This window comes from Coenobita brevimanus, chromosome 50 (assembly GCF_032717465.1).
Source record: "Coenobita brevimanus isolate Jiangsu-jjx chromosome 50, ASM3271746v2, whole genome shotgun sequence".
NCBI classification, from domain to species: Eukaryota; Metazoa; Arthropoda; class Malacostraca; order Decapoda; family Coenobitidae; genus Coenobita; species Coenobita brevimanus.
This window is the reverse complement of record NC_137003.1, coordinates 49,456,877-49,484,788: the sequence shown is the minus strand read 5'-3', so window position 1 is coordinate 49,484,788 and position 27,912 is coordinate 49,456,877. Positions and strand designations below refer to the sequence as shown.

The 27,912-nt window shown below is 40.7% G+C and overlaps 1 protein-coding gene across 1 annotated transcript; it reads left to right on the top strand.

The window, feature by feature from the left end:
• LOC145399659 (uncharacterized) lies at positions 1 to 27,340 on the top strand. The gene is made up of 2 exons (XM_080272199.1): positions 1 to 168; positions 24,252 to 27,340. The coding sequence occupies exons 1-2, from the start codon at positions 68 to 70 to the stop codon at positions 25,804 to 25,806; spliced, it is 1,656 nt and encodes a 551-aa protein (XP_080128325.1). The 5' UTR covers positions 1 to 67; the 3' UTR covers positions 25,807 to 27,340.
• The last annotated feature ends 572 nt before the right edge of the window (positions 27,341 to 27,912 follow it).

Below are 27,912 nucleotides of genomic sequence, written 5' to 3'. Positions count from 1 at the left end.
AATGGCAGAAGCTTTGTGACTGGTGGCTAGTTGTCTCCCGCTATTTCTTCTCTCAGGAAAGCATAAAATGTCCCGTTTTGTAACAGCTACCATTACTGACCTATCGGATGATGTTTTGCTCCTTATATTCTCCAACTTGAGGTCCTGGGACCTCCTAAATCTTTCACAGTAAGAAGCCTTTACTTTGTTATAATCAATGTATGACTGTAATTATCTTAGTATGGTCACTGTTCTTACATGAAACATTTAGTAAAATGAAACATTTTATATAAGAGAGAAGTTCTGATGGGAACTGGTTAGTTTTGCAAGAGTTTAATTATTTTTGTAGTATGAGCTCCTATATTGGATATACCATTATTGTCTGAATGTTTCAAACATCAGATAAATAGTCATCATAGTAGGTGGTGAGTTTGCATTATATAGTCGGTGCTTTTTTTTTTTTTTTTTGTCCAAAGTGTGGGTCCAGTATAAGGTAAACAAACACTATTTGAGGCCGTAGAAGCGATATTATTATACAAGTGCACAGAGATTTGGAATCTCTGTTTTACTCTTACAGATATCTAGATCTCACCATTGCGAACATTTTGAACCCCAGAAACAACTTCTGCAAATTAATATTAACGCAAAAAATGATTCTTGAAATTTTTCTGAAAAATTACCAGTTTTTCTGTTTATGTGGTCTCACTTTGGGCTTGGTAGGTTAGGTTAGGTTTAGGTTAAGTTAGGTTAGGTTAGTTTAATGTAGGTTAGGTTAGTGCTGTGAATTATTCTGACCTTCATTTCTATCGCAAATCAATACATTATGTGATTTCCCCCACCCAAAAACCCTGGGTTTGCCTATCTCTCCCATTCTTGTGGGGGGGTGGGGGATATCTTGAAATATACTGATTTGTGGCAGAAATGAAGGTCAGATTCGTTCAAAACACATCAAAAACCATCAGAAATACCTTGGTTTCACCAAAAAAGACGTCCCTGTGCACTTGTAAAAAATTACCGTAGAAGCACCAGTCAGTTTTCAGATGTTCACATCACTCAGTCAGGGAAATCTGACATAACCACTTTGTAGACGACATTATTTTGAATCTATTCCACAATAAAACTGTTTGAAATGTATATTTAATGTGAAAATCCTATACAGTATTTAATTACTTCGGACCTCCACCAACGTCTGTTAGTAAACGGCCATATTTAACGTTCCTAATGCACATTTTTTTAAATTTGAAAACTGGTTGTCAAACGCAAGTGATGTTAAGTTGGATTAGGCTCCGTTTGGTTAGGTTAGATTTGGTTAAATCATTTAAGTTTCCCGTTGCTTTGATACAAGATACTGTACACGATTCACCCAGTTGGAGTGATGGTTGATAAACAACATGGCCAGTCGGAGAGACTCGGCAAATAGTGCCTGGGGGACCTGGCTGCTTCCTTAAATATTGTAACCTAAAACAGGTACACTCATGATTACTAATCTCTGGCCAGAGTGGCGTGGCGGTCATTGATATGACCACACACACGAGCCACGCATTCGAACACAGCCTCTACACTACTGGGCGGGGCAAAGGACTGTAACCATGATTTGAAGCGTTCTACTCCTCATATCTCAGATATTGCCATATTTTTATGGTTTTTCTTCCATAATAAGCAGTCCGCATATATTGACAGGGGCCGACATTTCTTCAGTCTGCAATTGGGCAATTTCCCTCAAGTAAATAGACCTGTGCTATGTGTGTACTGGCATCATATACGGTATATTAATTATTTATGAATTAACGACATTAACTGGTACACATTTTGACCAGAGGGGGCATGCAGCAAAAGTGTCGTGTCGGAATAGAGCAACCATTCCCACTGGATGGTAACAAGGCCTGTTATGACTATTAAAAAAAAAAAAAAAAAAAAAAAAAATGTAGCAAGTAATGGTAAATTTCAGTCGATGATACGAGTATTATAAATTATATCTAGAATATGTCGTGTAGATGCTGGCTGCTGCGGTAGTCATGGATATTTCTCCGCTATCACCCATCAACAGCTCGATTAAAGGCCTGCCTTAAGAAATAGGTCACTGAAATAAACAGATTGACAAAAAGCAGTATGAATGTCAAATAGCATCACGCACTCATTACACACTAAAAATAACAGCTATGACCAACTTTCATGTACTGGTATATTTCTTAAAATGCATGTTTATTGCTTGAAATAGTAGGGGAGACCAGATCTAGTTGTCACACGTCCAATTTGTTATACCCTCAGTATCTCCATAATTAGTCTAGATGAGGGAGTGGTCGTTGCCATGTTATGCAGCTTTCATGCACAGGTAGAGCCAGAAGTGGCAACTTGAAGGCGTTGCTTGAGTAGGAGCTAAGGGAAAAAATATATATTTTAACTGTCAGAGTTTTTTTCCATGCTCAAAGTTATTTTGATATACAGTACCAAAGTCACATGTCGATGCAGCTGAATCACCTGGTGTGTGGAACCATATACAGTAGAACCTTGGTCCTCGAACACAATCGTTCTGGAAGGCTGTTCCAGGACCAAATTGGTCGAGGACCGAGCTAATTTTCCCCATAAGAAATAATGTAAATCATTTTAATCCGTTCCAAGACCCCAGATGCTTACCTATTTAAGTTTCAGCACTGGTACCAGGGCTTTCCTTTACGAGGTGACTGTGTATTTCTCTTGCCTTTTCACAAATTATATCCTCACTAACACTGTCTCCTGCTAACTGTTTCTCATTAATGAAGATAAGCAATAATTTTTCCACTTCTTCAGTTATTTTCCGCACTACTTTCCTCTTTTCACTGCCAGTAGCAGTACTGGATGAACTTGCTTTCTTTGGAGCCATTATTAGGGGCTAATACTGCACTGAATCAAGAAAAATGTGAAGCACAGCAGGACGACCACATTGATGAACAACAAAGGTGGACGCGTGACTGTTGGTCGGCTTGTCGCTCTGGTCCTCCGTTGGCCAGCTTCCCTTCGTTCGGCTACATTCGGGTTGGTTGAGGTCCGATATTTTGGTCGACCTCTGGAGCAAACATTTCTTGAATTTTTTGGTCGAGGTCCGATTTGTTCGACATGTGAGACGTTCGAGGTCCGAGGTTCCACTGTATGTGAAAAGGCTATGAAATCAGCAAAGGTTTATGGTGGTGGTGTCATTTTTATAAATATAAAATGGCCAAGTGTGCAGAACACCAGTGTTGGGTTTTGTTGTTACAAGTTAGTTGTTACAGTATCAATTTACCCCATTCGAGAACAACTGTACTAAATTATCCCAATATTTTCAGGTAATCCCTTCAACCATGCCTGGAATTACCCATGGAAAACAGAATGTCATGGAGGCAGTAGTCAAACAAGTTATGGATAATAATCATATAAAAGTGTTGCAGATCAGTTTACAGTGTAATGTAAAAGTAACATATTGGTTAATGAATGGTGTTGGTAAAGGTAATCTTATGTAGATCTTGGTGGTATCTATGTTTATCTGTCAGTCAGTCTATCTATCTGTCTACGTAATATATCTATCCATATATATCTGTCTACCAAATATATCTATCCATGTCTATCTGTCTGTCTCAGACTATCAATTTATTCCTTCATCTATATATCAGTCAATCAGTCTGTCTATATAAATCAAGCTGTTTATCTCTCTGTCTACCTATAAATAGTAAAAATGGAACAAGTGAGTGATTCAGTGAGTGCTGGTGACGATGGGGGAGTAATTGAATGATAACAGTTGCACAGTTGATTGCTTCAGTTGCTGACAGAGGTTGTGATGAGTAACAGAATGCATGATGGTGATATAATTTGATTTTATTAACACTGCATCCAGTATGCCACTACGCTTGTATTCTCATGTTAATGACAATAGAATAATTATGGACATATTTGGGTTCTATAACATGCATATCAATCTACTCTAGGGTGTGTAACAAGTTGCTACGTGTCTGGGGTAAATTGTGGTGAATGACATGCCACCATAAACCTTTAAATAACCATTTGACAAAAAAGCCTTTGTTTATTTTGTGTATATAAAAGGACATATTTTCCTGCTTCCACACACAAAAAAAATCATTATACTGTGTTATACCATTAACTTATGATGCAATGAGGAAAAAAAAAAAAAAATGTCGCAGCTAAACCCGGTCTCCCCTAATATATGAAGCGAAAGTGTTTCAATGATGCATAGAAAATTGTTCATTGAAGCACTAAACCTTTCTGGAACAAAGGTTGAGCATATCTGATTGTGTAGCCTACGCCTGGCCATGACTTTGGCTGACTGTCTGGTCAGAGATTAGTAATCATGAGTGTACCATATATTTTGCCTTGGGTAAGCCTGATCTCCAAAACGAGCATTTCCAAAAAAAAATGAAACTCAAATTCATTCAATTCACACAAAAATTGACCAGAAAAAATATTTTTTGTTTCAAATTCGTGTAATGTGAACTACCAAAAATTGACCGGAGCACCTTACTAAATCAGTTCTTCTTCTTCTTCCTTATAATCTTTTATATTTTTCTGATTATATGTGGGGTAGTAAGTAAATGTTTCATGCAAAGTCTGTTTCCCTGTTGTTTTTAGCTATGTTACACTGTGTCAGCTCACATGATTTGTCAGTGTAATGGCAGAAGGGACTGTCCTAACCTAAGTGTTTAACAAAACCTAACCTAACTAGCTTAACACCTAATAATTTTATCTAACCTAACCTTACCCAACCTACTCTAGCATCCAGTTGGGAATTAGGGAAACAAAATCTACCTTTGAGTATGTTGAGTAAGATTCTTACGTTACGATGGAAACAGTCAACCAGAGATACTGTTACGGCTAAAGAAACAGGGTAAAAACAGTTGGAAATTTTTTGGCAGGAAAAGGTAGTTTACCATCCTGAAACATCAGAAAAACAGCTAAAGGAAACAAACTTGAGGAACATTACTTGAATTGGTAAGGTCCTTCTACTGCCTCAAGTAAAGTGTACATTTACCCAATATAATCACAGTTTTGAAGTTACGCTCTTAATTATTGTAATGTGCCTTTACAGTATATAACTGCTGTTGGAATTATGGTTGTGTTTTAGAAGTAGACTCACTCATCTTAGCATTTTATTGGTTAATATGTAGCAGATTTCAGCATTTAAGCTATGCTTATGTGATGCTTTTTTGTCAATCAGTTTTGAAGGATTTTCCTCGGAAATAATCAGTTCTCAAAAGTATGATCCCTCTTATCCTAGGAGTGGTGGTGGTGGGAAAACAAGTGATTTGCAATATGGTATGAATATTTATAAAAATTGGACAAGTACATTTTTAAAAATTAGAAAAGTAAAATTTCATTGCTGAACTAATAAGTTTCCAGGGATTTATGACAGAATGTTTTAGGCATTAACCTGCTCAGATCCCATTCAGCCAAATGTAGATTTAAGTAGTCAAGTGAAAGCTTACACTGTGCATACATGTAAGCCTATTTAGAGGGAGCTTTCTCCTCCCAGACCTCCCCCCCTTAACATTTATATTTCACTTCATATTTGAGAAGTAGTAAATTAACCTCCAGGTGCTCATAAAACATTGTTTGGTGAGGATTCCAGTAACAGCGCAATGCATGGCAGCCATAGCTACTCTACTTCAGATCCTCAGTGTACTTTGCCGCGAGAGTCAGAACGCATTGATTGGTTGTAAATTACAGATGTTGAGTGCTGATTGCTTGTAAATGCAAAAGTCAAACTCTGATTGGTTCTGTCAGGTACTAGAAGGCCACTAGAGGAAGAGCAGATGGAGGTGAGGGGCGCAGGAGGTCAGCACATGTAAAGTAGCACATTAAATAATTATTGCTTTGTTATTCATTTGCAACAGACATGTTATAGAAGAAAGGTGTTTCCTATTCTGTCTATCTGTCCATAGCCAGATGCCTTAATCCTGTAAGGGGTGGCCACAGACAATTCGCCTTCATGTCCCCTGCCATTTCACTACCCTCCTCCAAACTTACATCCCTGTCTCTCATGTGCTGTACCTCCCTACTCCATCCCTCCATCTCATTCTCATTATCCCTCTCCCCCCTCCCTCCACGTCACTCACAGACACACTTATAGTTAGTATCACACTCACCATCCTCACCACATGGCCAGACCACCTCAGTGATTTTCTCCTAACACTTTCTGTCACATCCACATCCACACCACAGTGCTTCTTCACATCCTCATTTCTCAGTCTGTATCTCCATGTAACTGCACATGCTCCTCTCAGATAACTCATTTCCACTGCTTTCACTCTTGACTTGTGTCTGTCCAACAGGGTCAACAAAAGTGTCTCCAAATATTGCAGAATAAATATATGACACTTTTAAAATCTTGAAGTCAATTTGTTCCTTCTGCCAAGTATCATCTCAGATGTCTTTTTCCCATTTGTTTTTAGTGCAGTTAATTCAGTATATAAATTCACTTGTCACAAGTTGCAGGTTTTTGCAGCATGCCCACACACATGACTCATATGAATAATTGGGGAACTGTGGAAATTGGATATTTGGGGGTGGGAGAGTTACAAAAACAGGTGTTTGAGGAAAGAAACAAATGCCAAAACGGCAAGAAACATACACACACACACACACACACACACACACACAGGTCGCCGACAGAGGCGGAGCTCTTTTTGAATCTTGGGGAAATTATCACCAAATCAGCAGCGAAAAGGAGACCAGCCTATTGTGATTATGTGAATGAATACGTGAGTGGTGGTCCCGTCTGATATTGATGAAAAAACTCAGATTTCGGTCAAACAAGAGTACAAGACACAGTGGAAATAGAAGGTTTTCATAGGTTGCATCATGGCGGAAAGGAATAGTTCATTGTTTACATTTGGTGGCGGTGAATTTGCGGGCTTCTCCTATGAGGATAAGGGTAAAGGAAATACTAAATTGAACCAGACAAGAGTAGCATGAGTGGAGACAATGGCAGAGAGGAATGTCGAGGAGTTAAAAAAGATATGGACAATAATTAGAGAGTTGCAGGAACAGACCTTAGAACAAGGAGAAAGAGATTAATACAATGCAGAGCAAGTTGGAAAGTGTCAGCACATGCTGTGCTGAACAAGAAAGACAAGTTACAGAATTAAAAGTGAGTAACGAATCTTCCTCAAATGAAATAGAACAACTCAAGAGGGAAGATAAGAGGCTGGAAGAAGAGAGAGACTGGATGAAAAGTAAACTACGGTAGATGAGGATGAATCAAAATCAAGGTTGCAAGATGAACACATTAAGGAAATCAGGGAGCAACACGAGGGGTGGAAGAATATTCAAGAGGAAGGAAATATAAATTTGAAAGAGATTGTAGAACAACAAAGCAGGGAAAAGGTGGAGAAGGAAATGGTTAGAGCACTAAGAAGTAGAGAATCTTTAATCAGGGATGTAGCAGACAAGAAAATATGCGCGATAATTTCAGGAGTAAAAGAAAAACGTATGACAGTAAGATCAGAAAGGGAAAGAAGAACTGAGTAAGACTAAAGAGATAGTATCAGTAGTTATGAAGGGTAACAACGAAGCTCAAGAAGAGATTGAAGAAGTGTTTAGGCTAGGAAAGTATAAGGAAGGAGGGGCAAGGCCACTTAAAGTTTAAGTCTCAGGTAATGGTAAATGAAATTATCAGCAGAACTTGGAAATTATCTGACAAAGAGGAATTCAGGAATGTTTGGATAAGGAGAGATGCAAATTAGAAAGAAAGCCAAAATAAAAGAGTTAGTAAAGGAAGCAAAGGCAAAAAACGAACAGAGAATGGAGGAAGAGAAGACAGTATTCTGTTGTTATGGATCAGAAATTGAAGAAATGGTACCGACGGAGAGAGGGAGAGAAGAGGGAATAAAGAACAATGAAAAAAATTGGAAAGTGGCATATACTAATGTTGATGGTTTAATATCGGCATGGTTAGAAATCAACGATTTCTTGAGGGTACATGAACCAGATATTATATGCTTTGTAGAAACCAAGTTAAGAGAGGATATGGATATTCATATGGGAGATGGTAAATACAACTGTGGAGAAGAGACAGAAAAGAAAAAATAAGGGGAGGAGTGATGATAGCAGCGAAGAACAACATCAGTGTGGATCATGTGGAACTGGGAGAGGGTAGGGCTGAAGTGATAAATATGAAATTGGAAACTGGAGACAGTGGCAAGAGAGACATCACAGTAGTATATGTTCGCCGTAAGACAAGGGCATGGAATGACGATGAATACCAGGAGATGTTGTCAGACATGGTTAGGTGTCTACAGAAAGTGACTGAGAAAGCAACAACATAATTCTGATGGGTGATTTTATTTTTAAAGAGGTGAACTGGGAGGAATGGGACTCAGGAGACAGTGAACATTCGTGGGGCACTATATTGTTAAATATGGCAATGAATAATGTAATGACCCAGTGAGTCAAAGAAGAGACAAGATTCAGAGGTGATGACATACCAGCTAGACTAGATTTACTTCTAGCCAAAGAACCTGACGTAATTGAATCTTTGAAATATCTGTGTCCTATAGGAAAAAGATGATCATGGGGTCAGTGAGTTCCAGATGATAAAAGGGAACATGGTGCCAAGAGTTGAGCATTATAGGCAGGGAAGATACAACTTTGGGAAAGCAAACTTTACAGGATTGAGGAAATTTTTCGAAAATGCAGATTTGAAAAAATTAAGAGAAACAAGAGAGATACAGAGAAGTGTGACATCTTTCTAGACCTCTATAATTCGTGAGTGGAAAATATGTTCCAAGGGTAAGTGGGAAAGAAAACAGGATGAAGGATTGGTTTAACAGACGATGTATGATAGCAAAAAAGAGAGGGACTTGGCATGGAACAACTGGAGAAAGAGAGGTAATAATAGAACAGTGGAAAAATATAGGAGAACTAGAAATGAATATACAAGAATACATGGAAAGGAAGAAAGGAACTTTGAAAAAGGTATAATTGACAAACGTAAGGAAGAACCCAAATTGTTTTATAGATTTGTTAATGGCAAATTGAAACAAAAGGAAGGAATCACCAAACTGAAAGTAGGAGAGGTCTATAAAGATTTAGCAATGCAAACTGAAATAATGAACAAGTGTTTGTAATCAATTTTCTTTAAAGAAAGGAATTTTGTGGAGGGGGAGGGAGTGACTAGTGATAAAAGGTATAAAAGTGGAAGTGCAGGAAGTGTATAAATTACTGGAAACTCAAGATGGAAGGAAAGCCCCAGGACTGGATGGAATCTCTAATTGGGTACTGAAGGAATGCATAGAACAACTGGCAGATAAGATTCATGGTTTAATTGCTTGTTCTTGGGAAGAAGGGAAAGTGCCTCGGGAATGTTAGAGGGCCAGTGTGGTACCAATTTATAAGGGAGGAAACAAGGAAAAAAACCTGAATTATACACCAGTGTCCTTGACCAGCATAGTCGCAAAATTGTGCGAGAGAATCCTGAAAGACAGATGGATAAAATATCTGGAGGAGATGAACATTTTGGCTGAAAGTCAGTTTAGTTTCAGAAGTTGAAAGTCGTGTGTTTCCAACATGTTGAGCTTTTACTCGAGAGTGATTGACATGCTACAGGAGAGAGAGAGTTGGGTGGATTGTGTGTATTGAGATTTGGAGAAAGCCTTTGACAAGGTACCCAACAAGCAATTAATGTTTAAATTGGAGCACATAGCAGGACTGAAGGGAAACCTCCTAGAATGGATGAGAGACTTCTGGAAAGACAGACAAATGAGTTCAGTAATAAAGGACAAGATCTCTGGATGGAGGGAAGTAACAAGTGGAGTCCCACAGGGCTTGGTGTTAGCGCCAGTAATGTTCCTGAGTTACGTAAACGATGTGGTAGATGGAATGAACAGTTATGCAAGTCTGTTTGCTGATAATGCAAAGATCTTGAAGAGAGTAGAATTTGAGGAAGTCTGTAAAATGCTGCAGGAGGACCTGGATAGGATTCATGATTGGAGCCAGATGTGGGGGGGGGGGTAAAATACTGGTATTGGATATGGGTAAAAGTGCCAGGAGGCCATCACTGAATTATTTGATGGGTAATGAACCAATCACAAAAGCAAGAGAAGAGAAAGACTTGGGAGTGCTGGTCCAGGGTAGTTTGTCACCTGAATAACACATTAACAAGATAGACATACAATCTCTTGACTAACATAAGAGTGGCATTTCATTACATGGATGAGGAGATGATGAAAAAATTTATGGTGGCCATGGTCCACCCCAGGTTGGAATATGCGGCAGTAGTGTGGTCCCCAAACAAAAAGAAAGATAGAAACAAGATCACGAGAACGCAAAGAACAGCAACCAAGATGGTCCTTAGCCTGGTAGATCTGTCATGCAGAGAGAGGCTGGAAAAGCTGGATCTGCCTTCCTTAGAAGAAAGGAGAGAGAGGGGTGACATGATTGCAGTGTTCAGGGCCATGATGGGAGTAGATAAAATTGACAGAATAGATCTGTTTGCATGGGATGGGAGAGTAACAAGAGGACATGGATTGAACCTGAAAAAGACAAGTTGCTTGAAGTGTATCAAGAAATATAGTTTTCCATATAGATGCATAGACCTGTGGAATACCCTGGTCAAAGAGATCATCCAGTCTTTTTATTAACGAGTTCAAAGCAAAATTTGACTTACTGAGAAACAGAGATGAGACCCCACAAGCATATCTCATTTCCTGTGTATTGCAACTAGGTAAATACACACACACAGAGTTCTAAAGAAAAAAGAAAAAAAAAAATGAATTTCTTAACATAAATGTACTAGCCTAACTTAACCTAACCTAACCTAACCTAGCTTAACCAGACCCAGCCTAACCTAACCCAACTTAACCAGATCTAATCTATCAAAACACACAACCCCTCAGAATTGGGTGTTGTAGTTGTTCTTGTTGCTTAACCCCAGCCTATCTGATCGAGTAGACCTGTCAACCACAGGGAAGCAACTCCCCATAAGAGGTTGTTCCACAGCTACCCTGCACCATTGATGACATGTCTGTATCATGATGTGGCATGTGCAGTGCAGTGCTTCATTATGTGTGTTATATTGTGTGAGTCAAATCTTCAAGCTGGGCTCTTGTCATCTGTGATTGCACCCAACCCAAGTCAGCTGGTGGCTGAGGAGGGTTGGGTGGTGTCCTGCTCTAAGCCTGGCTAAATGAACTTGATCCATTCTGTTGAAGGACATATTCGATGGTTGAATGTCTGGAGGTGGGGCTTGTAATACTGTGTTCTGATCAAGGTGTCATATTGCCTTGCATGTGAAGTGAGTATGTAGGTGTTTCTTTGTTGCTGGTGTTGAATTATAATAGAGGTGGAATATTGCTGAAAAGGGTTTGATAATGTTTGGTGATTGTTTTGTGCTTAAGTGTGTTTTGTGTCTGTCATGTAATGATGGGTGTTGTGCCTTTTCACTGGCTACTACATAGAATTGTGAGCCTCTTATATCAAGGTAGTCTCAGACAGGGACGGCTTTAGTTTCAAAGTGTAAGGGTGGGAGTGGTTCTGGTGCAGCCAGTGGTGATGCATAGAGCATCGTTCTGAATGGTTTGCAAGGTGTTGTAGTATTAGTCAGGATGGGGAGGCATAGAACGTCACTGATATTATGTATTGTTTGTAGTATACTAGGAGTGTTTCTTTTTGTTGCCCAAAATCTGGCCCTGTAATCACCTTGGCTGCATTGAATCTGGGGGTGTGCTGCCCTTGATGCCTTGTACATGGTCCGTGAAGGTTAATCCAGTATTATATTTCACTCCAAGAATCTTAACAGAGGTGGGATGTGGCACACATACATTGTTTAAGTGTGATGGGGTAGCGCCTGTGTTCACATTACTGCTGGTGATGAGTGTGGGGGTGGATTTTGATGGGCACATGTCAGCTTGGTGTCCACAACCCAGGTCTGCAATGTGTTGAGGTAGTTCTGTTGCAACGTGCAAGCTGTGTCCACAGTGTGGTGTGTGGTCATTTTGGCGATGTCATCTGTATCTGTAGCAATGTTTGTGGGTGGATTGGGTGTGAGAATATCATGCATGCATAGGTTGGAGTGTGGGTGAGAGAATGGAGCCTTGTGGAACTCCATTAGGAAAATTTCATGTTTGTGATGATTTGTCTTGGGCTTGTCTACCAGATAAATAGTTGACAGGCAAGCATTTGGAGGTGTTCTCCATATTGGTGTCTTGTATTGTAGTGATTAGTTTGCACTAAGGGATGGCATCAAAGGCTTTACTAATGTCTGTTGTTGTGAGAAGTGTATGCCGAGTGGGTGTCATGGAGTTGATGCTGTTCCATGCTCATTGTGTGAGATTAGTCAGCAAGTTGTTTATAGGGTGCAGTGCTCTAAATCTGTGTTGTGTAGAAGCAAGGGGAACATGGGGTGTGACTTTGTTGAGAATGAGGTGTTCATTTATTTAGGATAGTATACTAATTAGTGTTAATGGGTTTCTGTGGGAGGGGAGTGTTGGGTTTTTGTATGGTTTAAGTATTTGATTGTTCCAGGTTTCCAAATATTAGGAATACTACTGTGTGCATATTGGTAGTTGCTGATATTTGTGAGGGCCTGGATGCCTTGAGGTCCTAAATGTTTCAGTTGTAGATCTTTCCCCACGCTTGTACGGTTCTTTGTTTTCTTGATAATATGATGTGTCTGTTCAGGAGTTTAGGGAGCTGCGTTGTGATCGAGTAGAAATAACTGCCCCCCCCCCCCCCCCTTTTAATAGACTGTGTTGACATTAAGTACCTTATTTTTGTGCAGTGGTTCACAAGTATGTTTGCTTGTTCTCTGTAGGAAGGGGTGTGTTGAGTGTTGGAGGTGATAGCAGCAAGGGTTTTGGAGGTGTGTGTATTTGATGTAGTGTTACTTTTTGGAGTTTTGTAGAGCCAAGAGGTGTCTTTGGAATGAGCGTGTTGATATAAAGGCCTTCCAGTTTTCCATTCTTATTGTACTAATTTGTGTTGTTGATCTCGTTTGTTTAGTTCTTGGAGCCTTGTGATGATGTCTTGAGTATGAAGAAGAGAGAAGTTATGTTTAAGTCTGTCACATTGTCTTAGGAGGCGAGCAATCTCTGGTGTAAAGTTTGGGTTGTAGTGTCATCTGTTCCCTTATCATATGTGGTGTTTGTCTGTGTTAAATATAATTTTGTTGAATCTTGTAATGTGCCTTTTTATGTAGGTGATGGGTGTGTAGTAGTAGTTGTTCCCTAAGCAGTCTGGCCGAACAGCCCCGAGTACCTTAGGAAGGCCATGGCCAAGACCGGGCTTTCCCACAGAGCTCTAAAGGAGTGTACATTGTGTTGTTGGCATAGGTGATTGTGTGCAATGCAGACTTCCATTATGTGCTTAATAGTATGGGGTGCTGTGTTACATCCTGGACAGGCATCAGCAACGGAGTCATCCAGCCTTTTCTGGTAGCCTAAGAGGGCTAGATGGTGCCCACATCAGCCAGGCCAGGTGGACCCTGTCCTCACGAGGGAGATAGGATTCAGAAGGGTGGATGTCAGGAGGCCGTGCATGTAGCTATGTGTTGTCTTTTAGTGACTGAATGGAGCGGCGTGTGATTTGAGTGTGGATATGTTTCTGGAAGCTGGTCTGAGGGGGAAGAGATGACAGTACTGTATTTGTGTATGATATCATGTGCTGGGTGTTGTTTTGATGTTCCTTGATGTGGGTGGATGTGCTACCATGTAATGTAGTGGATGCTGTGGGTTTGTGGAGGCTTCAGCAAGAATCTGGGTGCCTCTCATGTCTAGGTGATCCTTGACTTTGAGGACTTTGGTTTCTTGATGTAGATGGTCTGTGGGTTTAGTGGCTGTGCAGCCTGTGATTATTTTTAGGGTGTTGTTCTGTATGGTCTGTATAGTGTTGTAGTGTGTTTTGGTGAGGTTAGGAGCCCAGGCAGGGCTTGCATAATTCATCACTGAACATATGTATTGTTTGTGTACTATGGTGGTGGTTTCTTTGTTGTGTCCAAATGTTGTATGGGCAAGTGACCTCAAGGCATTGAGTCTTGGTATTATTTTGTTTTTAATGTTTGTGATGTGTTGTTTAAATAACACTGATGTATTGTATGTTACACCAAGGATTTTATGTGTGTATGTGTGTGTTACGGGAGTGAGGTGTGGGATGTGACTGTGTTCTGCTGTCCAGTTTGTGAAAAGGGTCACTGTAGATTTGACTGAGGCTATTTTGAGCCTGTTTGTGGTGAATCATTCATGTAGTGTGTTGAGGTAAGGCTCGAGGATGTGTGCAGCTGTGTTTGCGTTTTGGTGCGTATAAGTAAGTGTTAAATCATCTGCATAGGAAGCTATGTGTATCTGTGGTGTGTGGGGTGTGGGTATGTCATGCATGTATAGGTTAAACAGTGTAGGGGACAAAACAGATCCTTGGGGGATACCATTTGTAAAGTTTCTGGCGTTAGAAGTCTGACCGGCAAATGTTACGTGTGCACATCTGCCTGCTAAGTAGTTTGCCAGCCATCTTTTTGTGTTACTGTATTGTGCATGTTTGTGTTGAGTATTTTGTTTGTGAGGTTGTGGCAGGGGATGACATCAAAAGCTTTGCTGATGTCTAGTGTGAATAGGAGTGTTCTGTGTGGTGGCCTAGCTGAATTCATGCCATCGAAAACTCTCTATGTAAGGTCTGTAAGAGGGGTGTTTGTGGAGTGTAGTGGCCTAAAACCATGTTGTGATTGGACTAGGGGAATGTGAGGTGTGACTAGTTGTAGTACCAGTCATTCAGTGACTTTAGAGGGGGTGCAGAGGAGTGTGATGGGGCGGTGTGAGGAAGGTAATGTGGGGTCTTTGTTGTGATGGGTGTGTTGTTTAGTGTGGTGAAGTGTTGTTTGATTCGTCAGTGAATTTAATCCATTCTGCAATCTTTCAGATAAGGAGAGCTGTTATTGTCCTTACCTATCCATCTGTCTGTCTATTGACAGACACCTTAATCTTGTAAGAGGTAGCCATAAATTGCCTTCATGTCACCTTGCCCTCTGTGATCTGGCTGCCCTCTCCAGCTCACCCTCATCCCTCATATACCTCTCCACCTCATCCATCCATCTCATTCTCAGTCTGTCCATCCACCTCACTCACATATGAGGTCTATTCGGAAAGTATCTGACCTTAGGCTGTAAAAAAATAAATAGCTAACCTGTTGAGCAAGGACACTAATCCCCCTCAAAGTAGGTCTCTTCTGACATGACACATAGGCTAGCCCAGTGTTCTTTCCACTGCCTGAAACATTTTTCAGAAGTATCTCCTTCAGGTCCTTTGTTGCATTCATCATGATCACTTCTCTCGAATGAACCTTGCTCAAGACATGTTGGAGTGTGCAGATCGTAATCCAAACTTTCTGAAGACTGTTAGCACTGGATTTGAGACTTGGGTGTACGGATATGACCGAGAAACCAAAGCACAGTCGTCCCAGTGGAAGCATTTCGCAGCAAAGTGGAGTGCACTCGCATGTTGACTTTTTTTTTTTTTTTTTTTTTTTTTTTTTTTTTTTTTACCATGATGATGGTGTACTTTATGAATATGCACCAGAAGTTCAGACTGTCAACAAACATTACTACCTCGACATTATCCTTTGTCTTCTTTATGCAGTTCAGTGGAAGATACCAGAGCTTTGGAAAGTGGCAGTTTGGAAAGCTGCACCATGACAATGCCCTTGCCCATTCTTCTCAACTGATTCAGGAATTTTTGGCCAAGCACAGCATCCTGCAGGTTCGGCAGGCTCCTTGCTTACCAGACATAGTTCTGTGCAAGTTTTGGTTATTCCCCAAGCTCAAAACTCCACTGAAGGGTTCCCAATCTGAGATGAGAGAAGAGACCATGAATGCGACGAAGTACTTGCAGGGGATACTGAAAACTGACTTTGTAAAATGTTTCAAGGCATGGAAAGAACACTGGGCTACATGTGTCAAATGAGAGAGACCTTTGAGGGGGGATTAGTGTCTTAGCTCAACAGGTTAGCTACACAGTAATCCCTCATTTATCCAAGCATAATAGTGCCAAATGCATGTCTGGGTAGTGGCAACATCTGGATAATGAACACTATTCCCCTACCATACCCAGACCCTACCTATACCCAACCTCCAACCTATACCTAACCCATTTGTATAGTACCTATGCCTAATTTGTCAGTGTTTTCTAGTTGTTCAGGCATATTTAGACATCAAAACACACACAGGAATATCCAGAGTAATGTTAAACACCAAGAAAACCATGCAGAAAAACCACAGAAAACCAAAAAACGTCCTGCCTATACACTACTGTATGCACAGTACACCTCCTTATTTCAGCAGTGTTTTCCAGTCATTCTGCCATATTTTGACATTAAAACATACATAGGATTGTCCAAAATCATTTTCAGCACTAAGAAAACCATGAAAAAAAAAGAACACTGAAAACCATAAAACACCCTACCTGTACACTATGTACAGTACCTCTCCTAATATTGGCACTGTTTTCAAGTCAATCTGCCATATTTAGACATAAAAACATGCATAAGATTATCCATATTAATACCAAAAATCAGGAAACCAATGCATAAACAACAGAAATCCACAAAAAAACTGAAGACTATTTGAAAATCAGTTACCTGTGACCAATTGCTTCTGGGGGTAAAAAAAAAATTACACAGCCAAATATGCCAACGGAAATTGGTTATATTTATATAAGTGGTATATCATCAGCCTCATTGGTGTTTGTACTATAAGATAAGCTGATAAAAACACATAAAACTGATGAGTAAAAGTACAGAATTACAATGAGAATAAAGTGTTCAGGAGTAAAACTTACCTTCATATAACTTCCCACCATCCTAGTGCACACTTTTGCCAGATCCTTCCAAGAGTTAAGCATATGTCTAGATGCAGAATTTCATGAGCTTTCTCATGGATTTTGCAGAATTTCAATACTACCAGCAATAGCCGAATAAATTCAAAAACTGTAAAAACTCACAAGTCAGTGTTATCACCACAGAGGAGGGTAGGGAGTGAGGGGGGAGTCGGGAGGGTATGGAGGAGGGACAGGAGAGGGGGAGAAGCGAGGCTGTGGGCAGGATGCTCCGCTTTCTGTCATGAAGCAGGTGGGTGCTTTTACTATACATTTGCTCATGGCTTGCAGTCTGTTATACGTCAAGTGGCAATGCGGAAACACAATTCACGGTGACCGGGAGACTTGCGATGTTCGGTAGAGAGACGGACCGCTGCTGTCACCGAACATGTACTCGTGGCTTGCGGTCTGTGTTACAATCTCAGGGGCAGTTAGGAAAGACTTGGTGGCCATGTGACTTTGGACATTGGGTGGGGATGCATACTGACATTTTGGCACCTCTTGTGGGATACAGTTGTTTTATTCGGGTGCTGGAGGTTCATTGGGAGTGATCAGACAAGCACACGACTTTAACCATTCAGTACAGGGGCAGACACCTTTTAGCTCTGGTTGTAGGTTATGGTCTACATCCCGCTCACGGCTCAAACCCAACGGTCACAATACTGAATGTTTGAACATGTCAGCTGGCCGGCCAAAGTTCTCTGGGACTTTTATGTCCAGATAATAGCAAGTAAATTCAGATAATGGTTTAACCCATGGATTGCTCAATTACCTTTTTTTTATCTCGCCCCGTGGTGTGCAGAAATTGAAGATTTTTTTTTTTTTTTTTTTTTTTTTTTTTTTTTTAATTTGAAGATAAACATCCAGGGCATCATCTGGTGAAAAAAACAATCTCTCCCTCTCTCTGTCTTTGCGTAGGGCCATGCGTAAGTTTACGTAGGGGAGCAGAGAAAAAATGAATTTAAAAAAAAATTTATTTTGTTTATAATGAACTAGAAGATCCAGGGCATCATCTGGTGAAAAGAAAAAAATCTCTCTCCGTCTTTGCCAAGCACCATGCGTAAGTTTACTTGGGGTAGAGCAGTTAGTGGTGATGCACGGCCAGCACAGCCTGAGCTGTGGCTTGCAATCCACGGGTTAATAGATCCAAGGTCCAGCGTCTGGATGATGAACACATCCGGATACTGCACGTTTGAGTAAATGAAGGACCATTGCATATATTTTTTTAGAACCTAAGGGCAGATTCTTTCTGAACAGACCTTGTGCACTCTTCTTGTCAGTCTTATTCTCTAACCTCTCCACATGGCCAAACCGTCTCAGAGTATTTCTCCTAACGCATTTTAGTACATCCACATCATAACCATAAGACTTATTTCCTCATTTGTCTGTTAGTCTCACTGGATAACTCTACATGCTTCACTCAGATAAGTCATTTCCATAGCTCACACTCTTGATTTGTGTCGTTTCAGCAAGGTCCAGGCTTCAGTTGTAAATGGTAGAGTGGGGATCACAATAGATTGGATGCACATGAGCACCAGACAACAACACACCACACTGAATCCAGTAGTGCATATTAAAAACAATGGAGATGAAGTGTTGAATGCCTCTTTATAGGAATAGAAGCATTTAAGGCAATGTTTTACCTCATAGATTTTCATCTGAAAATAAGAGAACACAAATCTGAGAAGGTTCAGATTGTGGAAAATAAGAGGAATTTTAATAAAAAGTAATCCCTCATTTATCCAGATATAGTAGAGCCAGTGGCATATCCGGGTAATGGCAACATCCGGATAATGAACACTGTTCCCCTACCTATACCCAACCTCCAACCTATACCTGTGCTTAGTTTGGCAGTGTTTTCTGGTCATTCAGGCATATTTAGACATCAGAACACACTTAGGAATATCCAAAGTAATGCTAAACACCAAGAAAACCATGCAAAAAAAAACACTGAAAACCAAAAAACACCCTACCTAAACACCGCTGTATGTACAGTACCCCTCCTTATTTTTGCAGTGTTTTCCAGTCATTCTGCCATACTTTGACATCTAAACATACATTTGATTATCCAAAATAATTTTCAACACCAAGAAAACGAAGGAAAAAAAAAAACACTGAAAACCAAAAAACACCCCACCTATACACTGCTGTATATACAGTACCCTTCCTAATTTTGGCACTGTTTTCAGGTCAGTCTGCCATATTTAGACATCAAAACACACACAGGAATATCCAAAGCAATGCTAAACACCAAGAAAACAGTGAAAAAAAAAAAACAATAGGTACACAAAGAACGTGAGCTCACAGTACACAAATTTCATTGTACGTGAGGACCTATTTTTTATTGACGTTTAGTGTATTTTTTAATAGTACACGAATTGAACTCGTAATAGGTGAGACGGCAGCGAAGAGTTGCCCAAATCCGGGGTTACCCCAAGGCCAACGCAGAGCAGGAGACCGCTGCAGAACAGCCAGCACCACCAGTGATGGAGAATGGAGACTTGTCGATGATGGAGATCAGCTGGGTACTGTGTGCCCTCGATAAAATCAAGGAAGAATTCAAGGACATCGAACACTTTCAGTTGCGAGTGGAGGAAGTGATGACTTCACTGGACAGAAGCTTCGGCTACTACACAGACAGGCACAACCAGGAGGTTAACAGAAGGAAGTAAACTCTCATCACCCATTACCTGCAGCCTCAAGAAAGTGAGGAATCACTCCTTTCATCATCAGAAGAGCCATTTCCTGGGGAGGATCAAGAGGATGATGCGATGTCTGAGGTGTCAGAAATAGACTGAAAGGTTTATGAACGAAGTGAGTGCATTAGCTAGTGAAAGTGTCGAAAAGTGCTGGTGACGAGAGTGGTGAGGAAGGTGGTGTGTTGGGTGATGTGGCAGGTAGTGCTGGAGGAGCACGCTAGGTGCCTCACCCTGCCTTGGATCCCCTTCTTACGTCCATCAAGCCTGTTGTCCTCTTAGGTTAAGGTGAGCAGCCATATTCTTGTTGGTTTAGTTAAGCCATATCCTTGATTAAGTAAAGCCACAATCTTGTTGGTTTACTTTATCTTAGGTAATAGGTCTTAGATAATTTCCCTGTACAGTACAATACTTAGGTCTGAAAGGAGTCTCATGGGTTACTGATGAAGGGGGTGCCGCCCATATGTAATTTTTCCCATAAGTTTATGTTTTCACAGTACGCTAATTCCTAGTAAGTGATCTCCTCTGCCGCTCATAAACTCGCTTACTGTGCATACCTGCTGTACATTGATAGCCAAAGAACACCCAACCTATACACTACTATATGTACAGTACCCCTCCTAATTTTGTTACTTGTTCCAGTCATTCTTCCATATTCAGACATCAAAACTCACATAGGATTATCCATATTAATGCTAATCATCAAGAACACAATGCATAAACAAAAATCCACAAAAAACTTGGAGACGGTTTGAAAATCAGTTATCTGTGACGAGTGATTGCTCCTGGGGCTCAAAAAACATTCCTCGGCCAAATATGCCAACGGATATTGGTTATATTGGTATAAATGGTATACCATCATCTTTGCTGGTACAGTATTTGTACTATAATTTAAGCTAATACAAACACATAAAACTGATAAGTAAAAGTATAGAAGTGGAGTGAATAAAGTGTTCAGGAGTAAAACTTACTTCATATAACTTCCCACCATCCTAGTGCAAAATTTTGCCAGCACCTTCCAAGAGGTAAGCATATGTCCAGGTGCAGAATTTCATGAGCTTTCTCTTGGATTTTGCGGAATTTCGATATGACCAATAGTAGTCGAATAAATCATAAAATTTAAAAACTCATGAGTCAGTGTTATCACCTCGGAGGAGGGTAGGGACTGATGGAGTGAGGGGGGAGCCAGGAGGGTATGGAGGAGGGACAGGAGGGTGGGAGTAGTGAGGCCGTGGGCAGGATTCTCCCCATTCTGTCACAAGGCGGACGGGCACTTTTATCATACATTTACTCATGGCTTGCAGTCTGTTAGATGCCGAATGGTCGTGTGGAAACACAACTCACGGTGACCGGGGAACTTTCAACGTTCGGTAGAGAGGTGGGCGGCCACTGTCACCGAACATGTCCGCGTGACTTGTGGTCTGTGTTACAATCTCAGGGGCAGTTAGGAAAGACTTAGCCTGGTGGTTGTGTAACTTTGGACAGCGAATGGGGATGCGTACGGATGTTTTGACACTGCTTATGGGTTACAGTCGTATTACTCGGGTGCTAGAGATTCGTTGGGAGTGATCAGACGAATGTGCGACTTTGACCATCCAGTACAGGGGCGGACAGACATTTTAGCTCTGGTTGTTGGTTATGGCCTACTTTACGCTCACGGCTCGAGCACAACGGCCACAATGCCGAATGTGTGAACATGTCAGCTGGCCAGCTATAGTTCTCGGGGACTTTTGCATCCAGATAATAGCAAGTAAATTCGGATAATGGTTTAATAGAACCAAGGACCAACATCCGAATAAATGAGGGACTACTGTGTCAGGTAGGCATGTTGGGCAAGCCATGCTGGCTGAGTGTTGTCTCCAGAACAGTCCATGATTACTTAGTTCAAGTCTATAGATTTGTAAACTATTAAAGATGGGGATTTTATTAATAATCTGTCAAATTTGTGTCAGTTAATAAGGATATACTACCTAAAACAGGCAGTATGAAATCCTGCAGCAACCACTCACTTTAGATTGGATATGAAGTAGCAAAATCTGCCACACAGCTGTGCTGGACAATGAATGAAGTAAAATTTATTTTACTTTCTAGTAATTAGCTTTAGCAGCTGTATTTCAAGTTACCTTAAAACTGACTGATCCATTATGTGTAGCATGTGAAGAAATTCATAGCAAATGAATGTTTGTAACGACAAATTTTTGCATCAAGGCCTTCTTTGTAGCACAAAATCTTTTTCTTTGCATGTTTTCCATGTAATGACAAGGAATTGTAACTATACCTTGTTAATTTTTTGCCCTCATTAAAGTGAATATGTACATCCAAAAAAGACTCTGAAATCTAGGTGTTAATTTGTGCTTGTAGTGTCCCATACTGTCCTATTTGTTTGTCAGGTGTGCACATATTTATAAAGGCTCCAGCTTGCTTGTATGTGTTGGCCTTGGTCACTTACTTGGTCTCTAGCAGCTTCACAATTCATTTCCCTATCCCAGAAGCCATACATGTACTCCATGATCTCATCCCCTGTCTCTTTTGGTCCACCTGTTGTAACTCAGCCCTCAGCATTCACACGTCTCACCACTTGTATGCAGTTGTCATCCTCCATCCTTTGAACACCCAAACCATCTCAATCTATCCCTTCTTATCACAACACTAATACATTAATGTCCCATTCCTCTTCTCAACCCATCATTCACAATCCAGGCTTGTTATTTAAGGATGCACTGTTCATCCATATAACCATTCTCATCCGTGCATATTTGAGCCCGCAAATATCCTCTTTCTTTACTGCCCAAGTCTTACTAACATACAGCATTACACTCCTAACTCATGCCACATAAAAGAACTTAGCAAGGAGATGGAGCCCTCTCAATGTCAGGAGGGGCAACAACTCTCTGAACTATTTCCAACTAAAAACTCTTTACCCTTGCCACTGAGCTAGCTCCAGCCCCACCTCTAGCACATATGGTGTCCCCAAAAAAACAAAATTCTCCACACACTCGAGACTTTCCAGCAAGAATAATCTTTTCCCACTTCTCTTCCCCTGCATGCTCTCCCCAACACACCATGCACACAAAATCGGCATCAATTTCACAACCTTCTCCTCTGCATGCTCTCCCCGACACACCATGCACACAAAATCAGCATCAATTTCACAGCCTTCCTCTAACACCTCTACATCTCTTATGCACCGATTTATGATAAACACTGCTTATGATGGAGTTACCTCCCACACACTTGTGGCAAACTGCACATCGCCACACATCCTCTGCTTTGACAGTACTGCCACCAGCCCCAGTTACAGTATCATATTGCATTCATTTTATCTGCATTTACTCTCAAACCCTTGTGCCCCATTCCATCTCCATTTCCTAAATCTTTCCTTCACTACCTTTTCATTCTCAGCTGTCAACTGAAGGCTCATAATCTTACTCGTTAACCCCTCCACGCCGGGCTGTATTACCATGGCCGTCCTCTTAGGATGGGCAATCTCCCGAAAATTGCTTGTTTTCAGACCTTAATATCTCAGGAAGTGTAGCATTTAGGGGGGAAATTTAAAGACCATATTATTCACCAATTCATCTTCTTGTGAATGAAAGTGTCCCCAGGTCTGTAGGTTGTTGCGTTGATGAGTAATGACGTTAGGAAGAGAATTAGTTTTCGGCGCCAGAACAGGATGTGTTCGTGTGTGCCCGCGGCACTGACAGTGGCTTTGCTCTCAGCTTGATAAGTTCTAGACACAGTGATGTCCAAGGCACACCCTATGGCACTATCACTGAGCTCATTCTTAGTATCCTTGGAAATATGCTTGGCAGGAGTGGATGACGTAAAAGTCCTTGTGAGGCAGGAACGGAATCAGATGAGATGTAAGAAAATATCATCTTACACCTGGCAACCTCACAGAGACGACTGAAGTATGGTTGGCTCGGCTGGCGGGACTCTCTCCTTACCTTTTGGTGACAAGATCAAGTGGTGGCCACTTCAAACTGTGGCACGAAAACAATTGTGGTTCCTACCAACACATGGCGGGAACATGGTGCCTATTTACTGTCGGTCTATACCAACACCTGGCAGTTAGGGGTTAAAGAGGCTTCCTAGCAATGTTTCCTTAGTGATTTACTTTGCTTATTACACCTTGCTGTGCTCTTGTATGCTGTTTATACCTTTTCATTTCCAAAACATGTTACATAAACAGCACAAAAGTGGCTCTAAGTGAGCTGTATGCAGAATAAACTGCAAAAGAAGAGGTGGTAGGCAGCTTCCTTAACTGATGAGAATAATGCCCAAGTCATCTGCATGTATAGATAGACAGAGATAATTATAGATACTGATAAATAGACATAAAGTCATCAGCATATATAGATAGATAGATATAGATATTGGTAGAGACAAATAGGGATAGATGGATAGATATAGATAGAAGAGGAATTCCCATGTTGAGGTTGGCGTTGATACAGCTGATGTGTTCTGTTGACTGGAAGCTAGTCCAAGTGTTAAAATCAGCTACTTACTTCCATACAGATGCTGGAAACTGTAAGAAGAAATATCTGCTTCAGATGTGTAATATGCCTTATAACAATATGTGTCTCAGCTTGGACTTTGACTGCTGGCTGAGTTTCCTGTGTAAGAGTGATGATTGTGTAGCCAGGTACTGTACCAAGCTTATAGCTACATTTCACTCCCGTGATAATACCACATAGGGTCATTGGTAGCCACCCATGTACCATCTGCATAATTACATGATGTATTATTTCACTTTCAGAACTTGTGAGCGGTTCAGCAAAGTTGCCAGTGACAAGTCACTTTGGGTTGATGTGGACCTTAGTGATGGTGTATTGTCATTGCAACAGTTGAAACGTTGTCTTTGCTTCTTGCGAACAACAACACGGAGGCTGGTTCTGCGAGGCCACAAAAAGAAGTATGCAAGGACCCCAAAGTGGAAAACACCCCTCCTTAGTGAAAATGTCTTGAAGCTTATAGGTGAGAAATGCCCAAATCTTGAAGAATTTACCCTAAGTGAAACTTACGTTGATGCCAGTAAACTCAAGGTTTCAGACTTTTCACCTCTTCAGAAACTTTGCAAGTTTTCTTTGATTGACTGTGAATTTGTAAATCTTCCATCACCTTTCAGAGATGGTTCATATTTCAAAAAAACTCATAAAATTCTCCCTAACCTAGAATGCTTGGTAATATCAAAATGTGGATGGGTAGAAGATTATGATATCATGGTGCTTAGTAAGGTTGATTCCCTGAAAAAACTAGTGCTGAGAAACTTGCCGAAAGTTGGTAGTGCCATGGCTTATATTGCCCTCAGCTTTAGGTTTGGGTTCCAAAATCTAGAGGAGCTTGACATGAGAGGGACAAGTTTGCAGGATAATGAGGTGCTTTCAGTTGTGCAAAATGGGAAGCTACGAGCGTTGTACCTTGGTCCCCTGGGTCCAGTCAAGCGACCCACAGAGGACCCCCTAAGAGGTCGCAATCTCATCATGCCAGATCCCAGATGGCAGGAGGAAAAGCAGCAGGTGGTGGTCATTAATGTAGGACCTAATGGACCTCAGTGGCGACAGGTGAATGATGAGGAGCTGGATGGAATGGGGCTCCAGTGGGTAAGGAATGCACCTGTGGCTCATCAGCAGAAGGAAGAGCAGGAGGACGAGGATAGGCATTACTTCATTGACAAAGATGGGAGACCCATACAAGAAGAAAATGATGAAGATGACTTTGTTGACAGTGAAAATGAAGACTCTGCTGAAAGTTCTGATGAGACTGCAATGGCTGCAGCAAAGAAGAGGCCACTCTCAAATCACAGAGCTGACCCAACAGCAAAGAGACAAAAACATTACATACAGGAAGCAAGAGACCCTGTGGAGAACAAACTAGTTCAAGCAGTTGAAGCTGAGATGGTGAGTGAGGGGAAGAAAGACAGTGAACACAAAAGAAACCAGGAAAATGAAGATGATGAAGTAGAGGCTGAAGAGGAGGAATTTGGCCCATACAGTCAAGATATGGAAGACAGTGACAGTGATGAGGGTCTTCAGTGTCAGGCCTACCAGCCTCCTGATGAGTTCCTGTCAGATACAATGATCCGTGCATTTGGGAAGAATACACCACACCTCCACACCCTTGTAGTAGCTGGCTGTGCTATATCTGACCATGGTTTGCAGCAGATCATCCAACTAGTACCATCCCTACGCCTCCTGGATGTCACTAACACCAAAGTGACAAGCAAAGCTGTGCAAGAAGCCAGGGTGGCACGACCAGATTGTGTTATACTCGGTGGTGGCACCAGAGTCACCCGCCACCACAACAACAGATGATGTTGATTTGGATATAAGTAGTTACAACAGTTCCAGATGTAATGCAGTCAAGTCATCTCATGCTGCCTGCTGTTTTGTTTAAAAAGCAGCAGTGCTATTATGAAGCTGGGCGAGGTGTTGGGATTGAGTACCTTGAAGCATTTTCGAAAGTTGTTGAGATGGTAGGTTGTGACTGCAAGATTGTTAACGACACATAACTGAGTTAAACATTAGCTACAGTATCTATTAAATGTTACACCTGACAATGAAATTTAGATGAGCTGTTATGATATACTGTAAGCACTATATTTGTCCACTAAATTTAGAATTGTAATGGTTCAGTGGTATTAAGGAGTGGCAGTATGTCAGTAGTCAGTATACTGGAAAGACTTAAAAGCTCTGCAAGAGCAGTTATTATGATGTCTGTAGAGACTTTAGACCTTTGATTACTGAATGCATTTCAACTTAATGGATATTTTAAAAAGTATTTATGTATGCTAGTTAATGTAAGAGTTAAATGTTTTATGTTGTCGAAGTATTTATATCTAGTGCATAGTGCCGTCATTCAGTAAGCTGATTACTGGTACTGTAAATATGCATTAAAAACTTGTATCCCCCTCTTATGCCAATAGTTATCCAATGAATAACAGACTTCAAAACCCTGATCACAAAAACATTACCACTGTACAGTACTGTAACAGTGAAATAAAATGTTAAAATGGTTTTTGTAAACCTTATTGTTTCAAATTTCAACATTCGTTTGACTAAACAGTGCAGTACAGGTAATTGATCAGAAATGTGTCAGGATACTTATAGAAATGCCCGGCCAGTGTCATAATATCCTCCCAGTTGCAAAAGGATGTATATGCTATATTCAGCTCCCTTTGAATACAAGGATATGGTGTGTGGGAAATGAGTCAGGTCTGGAAATCACTCACACATATGTTTGTAACTTGCAGGGAAAACAAGGTATTGTAAGCATGCTTAGGGATTTTCCCCGTTGACTCACTTCCGCCCATCTAGCACCAATTTTAAGCTCCCTGTCACTAGTGTCTGACAAAGAACAGCTGTTGGTAATGGTAAATATTAGTAGATCGAACAGTTATAGACATAGGGAATATGTACAGTACAATGGAAGTACTGGTACTGTACTGGATATTCTCTCAGACGTTGGTACAGCACATGGGATAACATTGTTTGATCAGTTCATGTAAACAGTCCAGTCTCATATTCAGGGGTGGATGATAAATCATTTTATTCGTAGCATTACATCCCTTCTGTTTACTTTATATGGAACACTTGGAAGGCTAAAATTATATATAAAACAGTGTTGATTCATTTATGAATCCTTGCCATGTGTTTCCCACTGCTCAGAGTCTTGTTCAGATGCAAACATCATGTCCCATATACATATTTGTAGAAGGGTAGCAGTGTTATTGATAATATTACAATACCTCTCAAAATCTTTCCCTACCCAGTGTAAATAAGAAAATGATAACATGGAACCCGCATACAGAGGTGAAGGCTCAGGTATATTGTGTAGTACACAAACAGTATACCCGGTTTATGTAAGTACTTGCACTGTATTATTGAACTTCCAATACATTGAGCAAACATTTACCAGTGATCTTTGTAGATTTTTAATTTCCCTTACAAAGTGTGGGAAATATCAGAAGATAAGACTCTGTGTATTTTGTAGCCTCATTATTATCACCATCATATCCAGTGCCTTGTCATCACCAATCCCATATCTCCCCTAAACAGGGAATGTCTGAGAGAACCACCACCAGACATGTTTGTATCTATGATACGCAGACAGTGTCCGTATCAAAGTTAGTAATGGTCTTACATGAGAGCAGAATTCTGTGTTTTGTTGATCTTGCCTTGTAGTATTATACAGATGATTGAATATGAGCTGTTTTGCCATTGTACTTGTGTACAGTATATGCACAATTCTACTGTAAAACATGGAGTCCGGCTGACAGGCATGCCACTATTGTGGCTTCATAAGATGCCTGTACAATAACCAGTCAGCCATCAGCGTGATTTGATTACAATAAACCCACTGGTCTGGAAGGAAAACTAACATTTCTTGAAAATGTATCACTAACTTTGACTGTGCATTAA

Coding starts and splice junctions, on each gene's coding strand:
- LOC145399659 (XM_080272199.1), top strand. CDS start 68: ATGTCCCGTTTTGTAACAGCTACCATTACTGACCTATCGGATGATGTT. Junction 169..24,251: donor GACCTCCTAAATCTTTCACA/GTAAGAAGCCTT, acceptor TTTCACTTTCAG/AACTTGTGAGCGGTTCAGCA.